We start from the raw sequence: 18,732 nt of genomic DNA, 5'->3' as shown, positions 1-18,732 counted from the left end.
AGCGTCACACGCACTTACCTGGTCGGCGGCGTCGCTGTGACAATCCCTCCCTCAAGGGGGACGGACGTTCGGCATCACAGCGACGTCACCACGACGTCACTAAGCGGCCGGCCAATCAAAGCGGAGGGGCGGAGATGAACGGGACGTAACATCCCGCCCACCTGCTTCCTTCCGCATTGCGGCAGGCGGCAGGTTAGGAGACGTTCCTCGCTCCTGCGGTGTCACACACAGCGATGTGTGCTGCCGCAGGAGCGACAAATCACATCGATAATCAACCATTACTGATTTTTGGTTTTGGGACGACCTCTCCATGGTGAATGATTTTCACCATTTTTGAGGTCGCTTAAGGTCACTGGTAAGTGTCACACACTGCGATATCATTAATGACGCCGGATGTGCGTCACTAACAACGTGACCCCGACGATAAAACATTAACGATATCGTAGCCTGTAAAGCCCCCTTTAGTGTGATGTGTCTGTGTTCACTCACATAACTTACGCGGACGGTCTGTGTTTAACCAAGGGGGAGTGTGATACCCTGGCAAAACCAGGTAGTCACAGTTAGGCCCCGCATAACACCGTTCCCTCACTAGGAAACACACAGCCAACCAGAAAACCCTAGTCACCCCCCCTAGTGTAGCTCCAGCAAGGAAGTTCAAGTTGGACGGTACCAGGGTAGGAGCCCTGGTGCCATTGGCTAGGAGGCAGACGGTGGTCTCCGTCAGCAGGAGACGGGAAGACGGCTCGGCAGAACCGAGGTGGACTGGGACAGTAGCCCGCCGATACCGACACGGGGAACCGGAAACCGGAGAACAAAGGGGGGTACTTGGACCCTGAAGCCAGGACCAGAACCAAGTGGAACTGGTTAATTAACCGATTGAGGCCAGGACTAGAGGTCCTGTCCCACCCAAAGTCCCTCATAGAAGACAACAGCCCACCGATTGGGGATAAGAGGTCAGCGCCAGGGCCCATAGAGCCCACGGGCCAGCGTCTGCGGGCACGGCTCCTTAGGACACATCCAGCCGGGAGCGGACTCCTGAGTTTCACACTAGGAAAGTCCACCTTACACAAAGCAGTGCAGGAAAAGGATAGAGGGATAGAGACCACCAGCCGGATGGGGGACCCGAACACGACCGGCCGCGGCACCGGCCACCATCACCTTGGTTTAACAGAGACTTGTGTGTTTTACTAACAGTAAGTACCCAACATCCCCTGCAGTTGCCATCCCCTGCTCCGAGCCACCGGGCCCCGGGGCCACCATTCCTACCCACGGAGGGGTTAACAACTTGCTGCACAACATCTCCCCCGGGTGCCCCGTAATAGCAGCGGTGGTGTCCCAACTCACCACGCACCGTGGGTGGTTTTACAAATTTATTACGGCTTAGCCCGTACATCTACGTCCCCCCATTTATTCGGCGGGTCCGCGAGACCCCCGGGCCCGGAGACCCTCAAGCCACCACCCCTGAAGGCCCGTATCCGAGCAGCGTCGGCTGCTGGCACGGGGGCTGCACACAGCTATACCCATTAATCTATATGATACAATGTTTGATTTGAAAAAAAGGGCTGGATGATTTCCTCAGTACACACAACATTGTTGGTTATAAGTGACTTAGGGACAAAATGTAGAATTGGTGGAGGAAGGTTTAACTAGTTGGACTTAGGTCTTTTTTCAACCTATGTAACTATGTAACTATGATTCAGAATCTCTTTGCCTACATTATGTTGCTGTCAGATGAGGTAGCAAAAACCTACTGACAGATTCCCTTTAAGTCAAGGCAAACCACGTCCATGTTTCTTGAAAATAAAGAATAACATGCAATTTTTGTACTTTTTTTTCATGTTTCCTATCCTGATTCTGTATTTTCACCTTAGTTTTTTGCTTGGGTGATTTTTCTTTTGGATATTTTGTTGCTTTCTTTTTACATTTTCTACTTACTTTTTCATTTCAATCTGTCATACTTATTTTTCTCTATAATATAATAAATTGTGCTGCCAATTTTCTTAAAGAGCTTATACAGAATTAAAAAATTTGGAAAACATGGTTGCTTTCCTTCAGAAACCGGAGCACACTTGTCCATGGATGTGTCTAGTATGGCAGTCTGGCTTCATATTGATGTGAAATACTAAACACAACCTGTGAATAACACTGGTGCTGTTTTAGGAATAATGCCGCCATGTTTTCCTAATCCTGAACTTTTCAGTAGTTCAGTACTTATTCCACAACTTCCTCCTAAATCCTGATTGTTTTCAATGTTTCAAGGATAAAAATATGTGTACTAGTACAGACATTATGTGTGTCGCAAAGTCATTATCTTGAATGACTCACAGTTGATACACAAATACTCTCATTTCAATGTCACAGTGTTTTCCATGGCGCTCCCATTACAAAATCACTAATAAAAATCTGCCATCTGATGTTTCCTGATTTTTAACATAAGAAATAAGTGGATACTACATGCCATTGATGCAGGGATTGTCCAGCCTTGGGGGCAAGTCTGCAGACACTCTAGGTGACCGCAGACTTGTGAACCTTCACAGTGCACAGTGTGCACTCTGTCAAGACTCTCAGGTGCCGTGAGCAGGCGGGTGCTTGACTGCAAGTGTAGCACCCCTGAAGCCATCAGCGAGCTACAAGGTATTGCATCCCCACCAGGATGCAGAGCCTACCCCCTAGGAACCCAGAAGACCAGTGCCGGTAACACACAAACACTCCAGAAAATTCCTGTTTTCCCCAATTATCTCCCATAGAATAATAATAATAATAATAATTTTATTCATTTATATAGCGCTATTAATTCCACAGCGCTTTACATACATTGGCAATACTGTCCCCATTGGGGCTCACAATCTAGAGTCCCTATCTGTATGTCTTTGGAGTGTGGGAGGAAACCGGAGTACCCGGAGGAAACCCACGCAAACACGGGGAGAACATACAAACTCCTTGCAGATAGTGTCCTTGGTGGGATTTGAACTCAGGACCCCAGCGCTGCAAGACTGCAGTGCTAACCACTGAGCCACCGTGCCGCCCTGGTAGAATGGTACCAGGCTGAGTCGGGCCAATGGATGGCTGCCTAGAGGTGAAGCCAATCCAGTCCACTAGACAACAAGGTGGGAGGGGCAGACAGTGGAGAGTCAGACAGTGAAGAAGAGACACAGTAATGGTGATAGTGGAGGAGAGTGTGTCAGAGACACTGAAAGTGAGCAGATGGACTGACCGGAGTGAACAGTGACCTGAGGGCCCAGGCGGTTAGTTGCCAGTGGAGTACGGTGGAGTACTCCTGGAACTACACACCAACGTGGTACAGCATCCTAGGTTAGGCAAAAGCTCCAGGCAGACCTGATAAAATCTGCAAAGTGAGGGAACCATCAAGGACCTCACTGACCTTGACTCAGTAGCAAAGGGAGAACCGGGGACAGGACCAGAGACTCCGACTCTACAGGGTTCACACTTCCGTCATATGGACTGCTGAAGGAGACAACCAGGAGGGGACCCCCAGCTGCTCTATGTCATGGGGACCCACCAACCAAAGACAGGTTCAGGGGACAGAAGCCACCAGGTCACTAAACTGGCACTGGGACTAAGGGAATCTGCGGTTAAGACCAACCAGCCTTGAGTGACCAGTTACACTAAACATCTGTTGTGGCCTATCTTCTTTCAACACCCACCTACAACACCTATCCTCTGGGGCCTGGCCCTGCTTTCGAAGGGCCTACCATCCAGACAGCCACTAACACCAGCCCCAGTAGTGAGCATTGTGCAGCGGCGGTTCCATCCCTATAGCCGCAACACCGCAGGTGGCATCACGTATAAACTTTATTCAACAATCCCCTGTAAATATACCCTTTTCAAAAAGCACCCAGGGTACGGAAATGGGCAACAGCCACCAAAGTGACATTCCCCAGTTATACACTGCCCGGGACCGAGTACCCCATAACCCTGGGCGATACACAAGTATGCAATTTGCATGCTTCTGGCCACATTCAGACTAGACGTGTCCAGCCTTTCTCAATTCACTTGTATTGAGTAAGGCGCGCACATCCAGTAGGCAAATCACATACGTGCGGTCATGTCTTGGCACTGAAGAATCCTGACAGTGCGCACACTGCGCTCTGTGAAGGTGCACAAGCCTACAGTCACATAGACTGACTTCAGACTTGCAGCCTTAGGCTTGACAACCTGTTTAAATCTGCAACCAGGAAATACGCCATTTATTAGTTGTCTAGAATAACTCTTAAAAGGTTATAAGGCTAAGTAATCAGTGTTTGTGTGATTCACTTCTGCACTTCACTTAATTTGTGATAATCATAAAGCAATTGATACATAATTATGTTCTTAAAAGATTTTATAATATAAAATGTATAAAATATGCAAACAGTTGCGAAGGACAATTGCTCAAGAAATGTCATGTCTTTACCTTCTTCAGGTCTCTCGGGAATTAGCAGTTTCCTGGTGCGAAGAAAGAAAAGTTCTATATTTTGAAGTCAGTGCCAAAGACAACATCAATGTAGACCTGGCGTTTGAGACACTTGCCAAGGAAGCGCTAATACATGTGAGTTTTTAAGATTTACTGTTTAATCTTGTATTTTTCATCAGTTAAGCACAATATGTAATAGTAATGATGGTGTCAGAGGCACTGAGTGATTGCTTCATCACAAATTCCGCGACCCCAACGAGATCACGAGCGATGTCGTAGCGTGTAAAGCCCGCTTAAGTCAATTTTGTATTATATTTAAAGGGAATCTGTCACCAGGTTTTTGCCACCTAATCTGAGTGCAGCATAATGTAGGGGCAGAGATCCTGATTCCAGTGATGTGTCACTTGTTGGTTTGTTTTGTGTAGTTTTAATAAAACCACTGTTTTATCCAAAGGAGATTACCATTAGAGGACTAGTAAATCAGCTACCATATAGTCCTCCTTATAAATGAGCTCTGTATAACCCTACCCCCACCACTGATTGGCAGCTTTCTGCCTATTTACAGTGCACACAGAACGCTATCAGTGATGTTGGTTGGGTTATATTGAGCTCAGTATTCAGAGAACTGCTAGATCTACAGCAGATAAAGGTGATTTTTAGCAAAATATCAGCAAGCAGCTTGTGATACATCGCTGGAGTCAATGTTTCTGCCCCTACATTGTGATTAATAAACACATGAAATATTTCTATAAACATTAAAAACGTAAGGGACTTAGTTAATGATTTTTGATCAAAGAGCGCAAAAGCCATTCAGCCATGTCAAAGTGTATCTTTTAATATGGATGGTCCCTAAACACTACTGTTCTTCCTCTCCATATGCTATACAGCCTTATCTGAATAGGGAATAAAAAGTGATCTAAGGCTCAGCATCCTTATTAACCCATCTTTTCCACACCAGGTTTTAATTGTGAGCTAAGCCTTGTTCACTTTCACTCCCTATTTAGATGAGGCAGTTTAGCACATGGAGAGGTGCACAAAAGTGTTTAGGGACCATATCATATTATAAGGCACACCGTGACGTGGTTGGATGACTTTTGTGCTCTTTGGTGAAAAATCGCTAAGTACCTTATGTTGTTGACGTTTATAGCAATATTTCGTGTACTTGTTAATCAGTGTGCTGCCGCACCGTGTATCTATATGTTTAACTATTGGCCACAGTGGATTTGTGATTTCCCTTTCTGAGAAACATTTAACATTCTGCTTACATACTAAAATATTGGATAACCTTCCATAATTTATAACGTCACAAGTCGAAGACTGCCATCTAGTGACAGAACACTGATCCATACAATCTAATAGATTTCATATCTTCTGTGTAATCTGGGAACAGCAAAGAGCCTGATTTCAGCAATGTAAAAATTACTGACTATCTTGGTGCAGTTTTGATATAATCCCTCTTTTTTTTTTTTTGCTGTACCAGTGGTCAGATCACTTTAGGTGGGGTGTGTGACACTTACTTCTCATCAGGGTGATCTCCATCACCCGTCGTAGACACAGTAGTGAAACACTTGACACAGGAGTTATTTTGACAACCATAGCTTGAACAGTTGATATTCCTTCTCACCGATATGACAGACATGGCCTCACTTCTACAGTTCTGCTGCTGTTTTCTCTGGGGTACTCTCTCTCGGCCTATTTCTGCTGTCTTGGACCTTTCATCCGCAAGCTGCAAGGCCTGTGCTTCCTTTCCCACCCCATTATCACCGCTCTCTGATTATCTGCCCCAATGGCTCTCTAGTTGCTTCAACTTTCTAAGCCTGTCGTAGTGAGCCATTGGGTCTGGACCTATTGAAGAAACCTCCATGTTCCCTAACTGGCTAGATTACATAGCCACGTCTTCCTCACTCAAAATCTCATGCAGAACTGAGTTCTCACCAGGCCCATCTCTCCAACCAACCCACTGGTCATCTGTCACTCCTCCCACCTTTGCTCTCAGTTCCCTCTTTACCAAGAAGTGTCTAACACTGCTACATCCGTAAACCTATATTCTCAGCTTATCTAGCTAATACATATCACTATACAGCATTAATACATTTGCAATACATTACATAATCATACATTTTGCATTGGATTCTTGACCACTAGGTGGCGCCGGACAATACATGGTTCCAGCTCTACTGCATCGAGAAACTACACCATCTAGCAGCAGCACTTCCTATCACATCCTCTATAGGATTCATATTCATAATACACATAGCATAAAACACAGTAAGGGTGGGGGGTAATGCAACCACCTCCTACAATGTCTCCAGAAGCACAAGCTGGCACTATGTATTGGGCACTAGATTGGCATGTTTGTTAAGGGAGATTCCACAGTTTCGGGAAATCTCCTTCCAGTGAGAGTCTGCTGAAGGTCAAATTGAAAGTTACTGAGCGCTATCAGGGGAATTCAGAACACACGAAGGTTGCTGGTATAAACTCCTCTCTCTGTATGCACACCACGTGCTTTATTGTTACAAGCCTTTTTATAGAGCAATAGTTGGTTAATCTCAGCAAAATTCCTACCAGTATGCCATTGGTTATATTAGAAGCACATGCAAAAAGCATATAATATAACGTAATATGATATCAGTGGGGAGACGGATAGAGACAGACAGAGACAGACAAAGAGACAGAGGCAGACAGACACAGACAGGGAAAGAGACAGGCACAGACAGACAGGGAAAGAGACAGAGAAAGAGACAGACAGAGAGACAGACAGAGAGACAGATGGGGAAAGAGACAGACAGGCAAACAGGGAAAGAGACAGACAGAGTGATAGGGAAAGACAGACATGGAAAGAGACAGTTAGGGAAAGAGACAGACGGGGAAAAAGACAGACGGGGAAAGAGACAGACGGGGAAAGAGACAGACGGGGAAAGAGACAGACGGGGACAGAGACAGACGGGGACAGAGACAGACGGGGACCGAGACAGATGGGGACAGAGACAGATGGGGACAGAGACAGATGGGGACAGAGACAGATAGGGACAGAGACAGATAGGGACAGAGACAGATAGGGGCAGAGACAGATAGGGAAAGAGAGAGAGACAGACAGACACAGATAGAGAGAGACAAACAGACAGACATAGAGAGAGACGGACATGCACACACAGACAGACACAGAGATAGAGAGAGACAGAGAGACTGATACAGAGACAGACAGAGAGATAGACACAGAGACATAGACACAGACAGACACACAGAGACAGGCAGGGAAAGAGACAGAGAGACATACAGACAGAGACAGACAAACAGAGACTGGAAGATAGACAGAGTGTAAATTTAATCCAGAAAATAGTTTAGAAGTACAAACGTGAAAAAAATTATAAGCAAAAAACTCCTAAAATTCCAATTTTTTATTATTAAAGTCTTAAAAAGGGAGAAATCCCAACATCAGATTTATAATAGAAATATCCAAAAGTACAAGGGAGGGGCCTGACCCTTGATTCGCCCTAAAACTCGCCCCTTCCTTGCCACGGAGGTCGGCACCCTAGAGGCCTGCGCACTTGGCGCCCCCGCTCAACGAAGACTATCCCTCCGGGCCCTAAATGACCCTAGCAGATGAGGTGATAGTACTATGAGGAATAAATTCCAATAATTGAACCAACAAAAAGATCTCAAATATGAAAAAAATATATACACTATCGCCAATATAATTAGATTAGAGACAATAGTGGGCTACAGTGACCCAGAAAAAAACCACTCAAGGATGAACTAGTGGTTCAAAAAACCGCCCGACGCATTTCCCCTCATCTATTTGAGGTTCTTCAGGAGTGAAAAATTTAGTTAGTTCAAAACAAACACAATAGACAATCAATGAATGCTGGTAGTCCCATGTCACACTGAGAGCCAATTGTCCCCAAAAAGTATCCAGTCCCAATAAGTAGGATATAGAAACTGATAACTCACACCCATCAGGCTAAAAGATCAACCAGGGTGTTCAATTGTACATATAATGCTGGGACAAAGGGCAACAAACAACAATTGTTCAAAACATATGGCATTAGCCACTTATCTTAAGCCTCAGTGTACGATAGATAAGGACATTCTTCACAGGACTCCCTAGGTAAAAAGCTGGTCCATTATCCCCATATCAGCAGCAAATAAACTCCTCAGTTTGTCATCCTCCAGTTCAGAAGCAGTCAGAGTGATATGGTGCAGATTCAGTGGGGGAAAGAGAAAGCCCGCATACCGCTCACCTATTTATAGAAATGTCTAAAACATTCTCACCTGTGGTCAGGCAAATAGTTAACCCCTCCTGGCCCGTTCACTGGAAGGCATAAGCTCAAGCGGAGTGCACATATCCTGGACACAGTACTTCCGCATCTCCATGTGCCGCAGTCACGTGATCGGGAATCCCCGATGACGCGAGCCCGCGCACGCGCCGTAACTACCACCCACTGCCGAGCACCAGGATGAAAAGAAAGGCAGGCTGCGGTCATGTGAGCGGAATACCCGATGACGCGCACCCGCGCATGCGCACCACATGCGTCCCACACTGGAACGCAAATAGGGAAAGCCCAGACGGACACACGAAAAGCCTGCACCGTCAGTCACGCCCCCTCCTCTCTCAGGTTAACAGAGGGAGGGAAGAAGGAGCACCGTTATTAGAATCTATGGATGAGACAGTGGTGCTGGGGACAGGGTGTTCTATATATAATAGGAATAACTAAGGTCAACCATTACGGAGGGGATGATAGGATTAAGGTGAGACAATAGAAAAAGTTCCTTTTATATAAATTAGAGTCCTTATCCCATTAAAGGTAACTATGGTAGAGAAGTAAATATCAAAAATACAAAGCCTTAAATTAGGTGAATAATTAAAGCCAAATCCTTTGCGGAATAATAGGCATGGCAGAAAATGGGGCTAGAAAGAATAGGGCAGGTTTATGGGCAAAGGCAACAAGGAGACTTCCAATAGAAGCTCTGGGACTGGTGGGCATGTAAATAGGGAGGTACTATAAAAAACATCCAAAGTGTAACTGTTCATTAAGTCCAGACGGATTCACAGTACATAGCCTGTGAATCCATCGGGCCTCCTTCTGCAGGATGAGTCTGTCCCAGTTCCCACCCCTATCCGGCGGTGGGACCACCTCGATAGCATTAAAGGTAAAGCCATCCAGTCCACCTCCATGCTCCATCCTAACATGCCTTGATATTGGAGTATCCCTGGCATTCCTAATATCTCCAATGTGATCTCCTATCCGTTTCTTGAATTCGCGCTTTGTCTTCCCTACATATTCCTTCCCACAATCACACCTAAAGCGGTAGATCACACCGACCGTGGTACAGTTAGCAAATTGTCTATTGAAGTATGTTCTCCCTGTTACTTCACTGAGGAACCGATCTCCCCGTTTGACATATCTACAGAAAGTGCATCTCCCGCACCTAAACGTACCCACTTTTCTGGTGTCAAGCCAGGTTGATCCAGATGGAGAGCCATAATTGCTGTGGACCAACCTGTCTCGGATGGTTCTACCTCGTCTGAATGTGATGGAGGGGGAGGGAGATATGGAACCTGCAAGAACCGGATCTGCCTTCAAGATATCCCAGTATTTCCCAAGAATCCTACGAACATCCTCCGACCGGTCATCGAAATCCCCGATGATCCTCATCACTTGAGTGGTATCCCTAATCCTTGTCTGCAAGGTGGTACTTCTCGGTGTCATAACTGCGTTCTTATAAGCTGCACTTAATACCTGTTCAGGGTAGCCCCTATGAAGGAACCTCCTCTTAAGATCACTCGCTTGTTGGTAAAAATCGGTATTAGAGGAACAGTTCCTTCTCATCCGAAGGTATTGCCCTCTCGGTATCCCTCTCCTAAGACTCAGGGGGTGATGGCTCTGCCAATGGAGAAAGCTATTAGTTGATGTGGGTTTACGGAAGGTCCTAGTTTGGATCTTACCCTGGGCATCCCTAAAGATTGATATGTCCAGAAAGTCAATCTTATCTTTCTGAAAGTCTGATGTAAACCTCAAGCCCAATTTGTTCTTGTTTAGATCGTCCACAAATCTCCTAAACTGTCCTTCTCCACCCGACCACAGTACCAGCACTTCATCAATATAACGCCCCCAGAATGTTATATGGGGGCTCCACCAAGACGTCTCCTCTCCAAACACGATGGTATCCTCCCACCAGCCCAGGTAAAGGTTAGCGTAAGTGGGAGCACATGGGCTCCCCATCGCTGTACCCCTGAGCTGGGGGAAAAATCTCCCATCAAATCTGAAAACATTATGTTTAAGGATAAAGTCCAGGATGGCAATGATGAACTGATTATGAGCAGAGAACTGTGTACCTCTTGTACTGAGGAAGTACTCCACCGCAGTGATACCCAGATCATGCAGGATGCAGCTATAGAGGGTCTCCACATCAATTGAGGCAAAAGAGATATTATCCTCTATAGCTACATCCTCCAATTTCAAAAGCAGATCTGAAGTATCACGCAAGTATGAAGGTAGTGCCGTGACAAAACTCCTCAACACCCTATCCACATAAATGCTGCTATTTTGTGTAAAGGAGTCGACCCCCAACACTATCGGGTGCCCGCGTAGGGGATCGACCCCTTTATGCACCTTAGGTAGGGAGTAAAAAACCGGTAATACCGGGAATTTAGAATACATAAAGTCCATTTCATTTTTTGAGATCAGTCTCCGAGACTGGGCCTCCTCAAGCAATGAATGGAGTTTCTGATTGAACCCTACAGTCGGATCTCTCCTAATGACTCCATATGTATCCTTATTATCCAAGATGTCACAGCACATCCTCCTATACTGGCTATGGGTCATGACCACCAGATTTCCGCCCTTGTCAGATGGCTTTATGACGATTGCATCATCCTTCATTAGGGTTTCCAATGCCTCCCTCTCCTCCCCCCTCAGATTGCTTCTAGGGGTCCAACCTCTTTTCTTAAGTTGGCCAAGTTCGTCCGTCACTTATTTAGTGAAGATATCAATACTATTCACCTCAGAACTCGGTGGCATTTTTTGACTTCTGGGTCTTAATTCTGTGAAGGGACCATGTCCCGGAACTGCAAGGCTCTCGCTCCAAAGGTCACTTAGAGTCCTAAAGTCCGGGAGATCCTCCTCAGTTATCCCCAGTCTCAGGCATTCCTGTTTATCATGACAATTAAAGAAACGCCTCCACTTGAGTTTACGTGAGAAGAGGTTGATATCCTTTATCCAACCAAACTCATCAAATGAGTTTGTAGGGACGAACGAAAGACCCCTAGATAAAACTTGGCGCCCCCGCTCAACGAAGACTATCCTCCGGGCCCTAAATGAGCCTAGCAGATGAGGTGATAGTACTATGAGGAAAAAATTCCAATAATTGAACCAACAACCAGATCTCAAATATGAAAAAAATATACACACTATCGCCAATATAATTAGATTAGAGACAATAGTGGGGTACAGTGACCCAGAAAAAAACACTCAAGGATGAACTAGTGGTTCAAAAAACCGCCCGACACGTTTCCCCTCATCTATTTGAGGTTCTTCAGGAGTGGAAAATTTTGTTAGTTCAAAAATAACACAATAGACAATCAATGAATGCTGGTAGTCCCATGTCACACTGAGAGCCAATTGTCCCCAAAAAGTATCCAGTCCCAATAAGTAGGATATAGAACTTGATAACTCACACCCATCAGGCTAAAAGATCAACCAAGGTGTTCAATTGTACATATAATGCTGGGACAAAGGGCAACAAACAACAATTGTTCAAAACATATGGCATTAGCCACTTATCTTAAGCCTCAGTGTACTATAGATAAGGACATTCTTCACAGGACTCCCTAGGGGGGTGAGACAGCCAGGGGTTAGATTAATGATGCAATCGTCATCTCTAGGGCTCACCTGTAATTTACTCTCGCAGAGTTGTTCCTTAGATTGTAAAAATTCTGATGGGTTCTCTGCTCTAAAAAAGAAGAAGGAGAGTGCGCACCTAAGGCCGAGGACGTAGAGGAGGAGGCATGAGGAAAAGGTGAAGAATCCACTCTTTGCCCTGTGTTCTTTCTTGTAAATCTTCCCCATCTCCCCTTTCTCGAGGTACCACTGGTTTGATAACTAGATTTAAGTCTGGCTCCCCTCTCAATGTCTGCAGATGCCGTATCAGACTTCTCAGTGTCGGACGTATCCGTATCTAATGTAGAACTATCTCTTGGAACCTCAACAGGGTCCCCCTGGAGCATAGGGTAGACTCTACCCTCCTTAAACTCCAGCAAATCCCTGCTGAACTGCTTTTGCTTGCGATCCTTGATAGAATTTTGAAACTTTTCTATCGCAAACTGCAAAGCAGCTTCCTTTCTTGGGAAGTCTATATCAGTTTTGAATTTAAGAGCCTCCTCAGTTAATGTGGTTAACCTCCTTGACGTATAATCAAATATGTTCCTCTCCTCCTTTAAGAGTACACCCATCAAACGTATAGAACTCTCCGTCAGTTCCCTCTCCCAGGCTGTCAAAAGTTCCGGGGATCTGGATCGTTTGGAAGGAGTAAGATTTATTCTTAAACCCCTGGGAACAATTTTATTTTTAATGTAGTTCTCCAGGGACTGTATCTCCCACCAAGATTTTAAATTATCTTTATAACAGCCTGTGAGTTCTTGGAAAATGTTCCTAATATTTGAGGTTCTTGGCGTATCAGTGCTGGTCACACAGTCAGAAAAGGCATCCCTTGCCTCCAGTGCCCATTGCTCCCGATTCACAGGACCTGACAAAAATCCTGCCATCAAGAGTGTAAATTTAATCCAGAAAATAGTTTAGAAGTACAAACGTGAAAAAAATTATAAGCAAAAAAGTCCTAAAATTCCATTTTTTTTTTTATTAAAGTCTTAAAAAGGGAGAAATCCCAACATCAGATTTACAATAGAAATATCCAAAAGTACAAGGGAGGGGCCTGACCCTTGATTCGCCCTAAAACTCGCCCCTTCCTTGCCGCGGAGGTCGGCACCCTAGAGGCTTGCGCACTTGGCGCCCCCGCTCAACGAAGACTATCCTCCGGGCCCTAAATGACCCTAGCAGATGAGGTGATAGTACTATGAGGAAAAAATTCCAATAATTGAACCAACAACCAGATCTCAAATATGAAAAAAATATACACACTATCGCCAATATAATTAGATTAGAGACAATAGTGGGGTACAGTGACCCAGAAAAAAACACTCAAGGATGAACTAGTGGTTCAAAAAACCGCCCGACACGTTTCCCCTCATCTATTTGAGGTTCTTCAGGAGTGGAAAATTTTGTTAGTTCAAAAATAACACAATAGACAATCAATGAATGCTGGTAGTCCCATGTCACACTGAGAGCCAATTGTCCCCAAAAAGTATCCAGTCCCAATAAGTAGGATATAGAACTTGATAACACACCCATCAGGCTAAAAGATCAACCAAGGTGTTCAATTGTACATATAATGCTGGGACAAAGGGCAACAAACAACAATTGTTCAAAACATACGGCATTAGCCACTTATCTTAAGCCTCAGTGTACTATAGATAAGGACATTCTTCACAGGACTCCCTAGGTAAAAAGCGGGTCCATTATCCCCATATCAGCAGCAGATAAACTCCTCAGTTTGTCATCCTCTGGTTCAGAAGCAGTCAGAGTGATATGGTGCAGATTCAGTGGGGGAAAGAGAAAGCCTGCATACTGCTCACCTATTTATAGAAATGTCTAAAACATTCTCACCTGTGGTCAGGCAAATAGTTAACCCCTCCTGGCCCATTCACTGGAAGGCATAAGCTCAAGCGGAGTGCACATATCCTGGACACAGTACTTCCGCATCTCCATGTGCCGCAGTCACGTGATCGGGAATCCCCGATGACGCGAGCCCGCGCACGCGCCGTAACTACCACCCACTGCCGAGCACCAGGATGAAAAGAAAGGCAGGCTGCGGTCACGTGAGCGGAATACCCGATGACGCGCACCCGCGCATGCGCACCACATGCGTCCCACACTGGAACGCAAATAGGAACGCAAATAGGGAAAGCCCAGACGGACACACGAAAAGCCTGCACCGTCAGTCACGCCCCCCTCCTCTCTCAGGTTAACAGAGGGAGGGAAGAAGGAGCACCGTTATTAGAATCTATGGATGAGACAGTGGTGCTGGGGACAGGGTGTTCTATATATAATAGGAATAACTAAGGTCAACCATTATGGAGGGGATGATAGGATTAAGGTGAGACAATAGAAAAAGTTCCTTTTATATAAATTAGAGTCCTTATCCCATTAAAGGTAACTATGGTAGAGAAGTAGATATCAAAAATACAAAGCCTTAAATTAGGTGAATAATTAAAGCCAAATCCTTTGCGGAATAATAGGCCTGGCAGAAAATGGGGCTAGAAAGAATAAGGCAGGTTTATGGGCAAAGGCAACAAGGAGACACCCAATAGAAGCTCTGGGACTGGTGGGCATGTAAATAGGGAGGTACTATAAAAAACATCCAAAGTGTAACTGTTCATTAAGTCCAGACGGATTCACAGTACATAGCCTGTGAATCCATCGGGCCTCCTTCTGCAGGATGAGTCTGTCCCAGTTCCCACCCCTATCCGGCGGTGGGACCGCCTCGATAGCATTAAAGGTAAAGCCATCCAGTCCATCTCCATGCTCCATCCTAACATGCCTCGATATTGCCTTCGGATCTGCTTTTGAAATTGGAGGATGTGGCTATAGAGGATAATATCTCTTTTGCCTCAATTGATGTGGAGACCCTCTATAGCTGCATCCCGCATGATCTGGGTATCACTGCGATGGAGTACTTCCTCAGTACAAGAGGTACACAGTTCTCTGCACATAATCAGTTCATCATTGCCATCCTGGACTTTATCCTTAAACATAATGTTTTCAGATTCGATGGGAGATTTTTCCACCAGCTCAGGGGTACAGCGATGGGGAGCCCATGTGCTCCCACTTACGCTAACCTTTACCTGGGCTGGTGGGAGGATACCATCGTGTTTGGAGAGGAGACGTCTTGATGGAGCCCCCATATAACATTCTGGGGGCGTTATATTGATGACGTGCTGGTACTGTGGTCGGGTGGAGGACAGTTTAGGAGATTTGTGGACGATCTAAACAAGAACAAATTGGGCTTGAGGTTTACATCAGACTTTCAGAAGGATAAGATTGACTTTCTGGACATATCAATCTTTAGGGATGCCCAGGGTAAGATCCAAACTAGGACCTTCCGTAAACCCACATCAACTAATAGCTTTCTCCATTGGCAGAGCCATCCCCCCCTGAGTCTTAGGAGAGGGATACCGTGAGGGCAATACCTTCGGATGAGAAGGAACTGTTCCTCTAATACCGATTTTTACCACCAAGCGAGTGATCTTAAGAGGAGGTTCCTTCATAGGGGCTACCCTGAACAGGTATTAAGTGCAGCTTATAAGAACGCAGTTATGACACCGAGAAGTACCACCTTGCAGACAAGGATTAGGGATACCACTCAAGTGATGAGGATCATCGGGGATTTCGATGACCGGTCGGAGGATGTTCGTAGGATTCTTGGGAAATACTGGGATATCTTAAAGGCAGATCCGGTTCTTGCAGGTTCCATATCTCCCTCCCCCTCTATCACATTCAGACGAGGTAGAACCATCCGAGACAGGTTGGTCCACAGCAATTATGGCTCTCCATCTGGATCAACCTGGCTTGACACCAGAAAAGTGGGTACGTTTAGGTGCGGGAGATGCACTTTCTGTAGATATGTCAAATGGGGAGATCGGTTCCTCAGTGAAGTAACAGGGAGAACATACTTCAATAGACAATTTGCTAACTGTACCACGGTCGGTGTGATCTACCGCTTTAGGTGTGATTGTGGGAAGGAATATGTAGGGAAGACAAAGCGCGAATTCAAGAAACGGATAGGAGATCACATTGGAGATGTTAGGAATACCAGGGATACTCCAATATCGAGGCATGTTAGGATGGAGCATGGAGGTGGACTGGATGGCTTTACCTTTAATGCTATCGAGGTGGTCCCACCGCTGGATAGGGGTGGGAACTAGGACAGACTCATCCTGCAGAAGGAGGCCCGATGGATTCACAGGCTATGTACTGTGAATCCGTCTGGACTTAATGAACAGTTACACTTTGGATGTTTTTTATAGTACCTCCCTATTTACATGCCCACCAGTCCCAGAGCTTCTATTGGGTGTCTCCTTGTTGCCTTTGCCCATAAACCTGCCCTATTCTTTCTAGCCCCATTTTCTGCCATGCCTATTATTCCGCAAAGGATTTGGCTTTAATTATTCACCTAATTTAAGGCTTTGTATTTTTGATATCTACTTCTCTACCATAGTTACCTTTAATGGGATAAGGACTCTAATTTATATAAAATGAACTTTTTCTATTGTCTCACCTTAATCCTATCATCCCCTCCATAATGGTTGACCTTAGTTATTCCTATTATATATAAAACACCCTGTCCCCAGCACCACTGTCTCATCCATAGATTCTAATAACAGTGCTCCTTCTTCCCTCCCTCTGTTAATCTGAGAGAGGAGGGGGGCGTGACTGACGGTGCAGGCTTTTCGTGTGTCCGTCTGGGCTTTCCCTATTTGCGTTCCAGTGTGGGATGCATGTGGTGCGCATGCGCGGGTGCGCGTCATTGGGTATTCCGCTCACGTGACCGCAGCCTGCCTTTCTTTTCATCCTGGTGCTGGGCAGTGGGCGGTAGTTATGGCGCGTGCGCGGGCTCACGTCATCGGGGATTCCCGATCACGTGACCGCTGCACATGGAGATGCGGAAGTACTGTGTCCAGGATATGTGCACTCCGCTTAAGCTTATGCCTTCCAGTGAACGGGCCAGGAAGGGTTAACTATTTGCCTGACCACAGGTGAGAATGTTTTAGACATTTCTATAAATAGGTGAGCGGTATGCGGGCTTTCTCTTTCCCCCACTGAATCTGCACCATATCACTCTGACTGCTTCTGAACTGGAGGATGACAAACTGAGGAGTTTATCTGCTGCTGATATGGGGATAATGGACCAGCTTTTTACCTAGGGAGTCCTGTGAAGAATGTCCTTATCTATGGTACACTGAGGCTTAAGATAAGTGGCTAATGCCTTATGTTTTGAACAATTGTTGTTTGTTGCCCTTTGTCCCAGCATTATATGTACAATTGAACACCCTGGTTGATCTTTTAGCCTGATGGGTGTGAGTTATCAGGTTCTATATCCTACTTATTGGGACTGGATACTTTTTGGGGACAATTGGCTCTCAGTGTGACATGGGACTACCAGCATTCATTGATTGTCTATTGTGTTATTTTTGAACTAACTAAATTTTCCACTCCTGAAGAACCTCAAATAGATGAGGGGAAACGCGTCGGGCGGTTTTTTGAACCACTAGTTCATCCTTGAGTGTTTTTTTCTGGGTCACTGTACCCCACTATTGTCTCTAATCTAATTATATTGGCGATAGTGTGTATATTTTTTTCATATTTGAGATCTGGTTGTTGGTTCAATAATTGGAATTTATTCCTCATAGTACTATCACCTCATCTGCTAGGGTCATTTAGGGCCCGGAGGGATAGTCTTCGTTGAGCGGGGGCACCAAGTGCGCAGGCCTCTAGGGTGCCGACCTCCGCGGCAAGGAAGGGGCGAGTTTTAGGGCGAATCAAGGGTCAGGCCCCTCCCTTGTACTTTTGGATATTTCTATTATAAATCTGATGTTGGGATTTCTCCCTTTTTGAGATAGACAGAGACAGTTACTATCCCTATACTACAGCTAGTATGTATATATATATATATATATATATATACACACAGTACAGACCAAAGGGTTGGACACGCCTCATTCAAAGAGTTTTCTTTATTTTCAGGACTCTGAAAATTGTAGATTCACATTGAAGGCATCAAACCTATGAATTAAAACATGTGAAATGAAATACTTAAAAAAGTGTACAACAACTGAAAATATGTCTTATATTCTAGGTTCTTCAAAGTAGCCACCTTTTGCTTTCATTACTACTTTGCACACACTTGGCATTCTCTTGATGAGCTTCAAGAGGTAGTCACCCCAAATGGTCTTCCAACAGTCTTGAAGGAGTTCCCAGAGATGCTTAGCACTTGTTGGCCCTTTTGCCTTCCCGCTGCGGTCCAGCTCACCCCAAACCATCTCGATTGGGTTCAGGTCTGGTGACTGTGGAGACCAGGTCATCTGGCGTAGCACCCCATCACTCTCCTTCTTAGTCAAATAGCCCTTACATAGCCTGGAGATGTGTTTAGGGTCATTGTCCTTTTGAAAAATAAATGATGGTCCAACTAAACGCAAACCGGAT

At 45.4% G+C, this 18,732-nt stretch overlaps 1 protein-coding gene across 1 annotated transcript in view; it reads left to right on the top strand.

Annotated features, from left to right (window-relative positions):
* RAB7B (RAB7B, member RAS oncogene family) overlaps positions 1 to 18,732 on the top strand; it is a 66,403-nt gene that overhangs the window by 38,829 nt on the left and 8,842 nt on the right. Inside the window, exon 5 of the mRNA XM_075335703.1 lies at positions 4,424 to 4,549. Within this exon, the coding sequence (XP_075191818.1) occupies positions 4,424 to 4,549 (126 nt within the window). The remainder of the gene's footprint in view (positions 1 to 4,423; positions 4,550 to 18,732) is intronic.

This window comes from Anomaloglossus baeobatrachus, chromosome 2, assembly GCF_048569485.1.
Source record: "Anomaloglossus baeobatrachus isolate aAnoBae1 chromosome 2, aAnoBae1.hap1, whole genome shotgun sequence".
NCBI classification, from domain to species: Eukaryota; Metazoa; Chordata; class Amphibia; order Anura; family Aromobatidae; genus Anomaloglossus; species Anomaloglossus baeobatrachus.
This window is presented reverse-complemented; position numbering and strand designations above follow the sequence as displayed.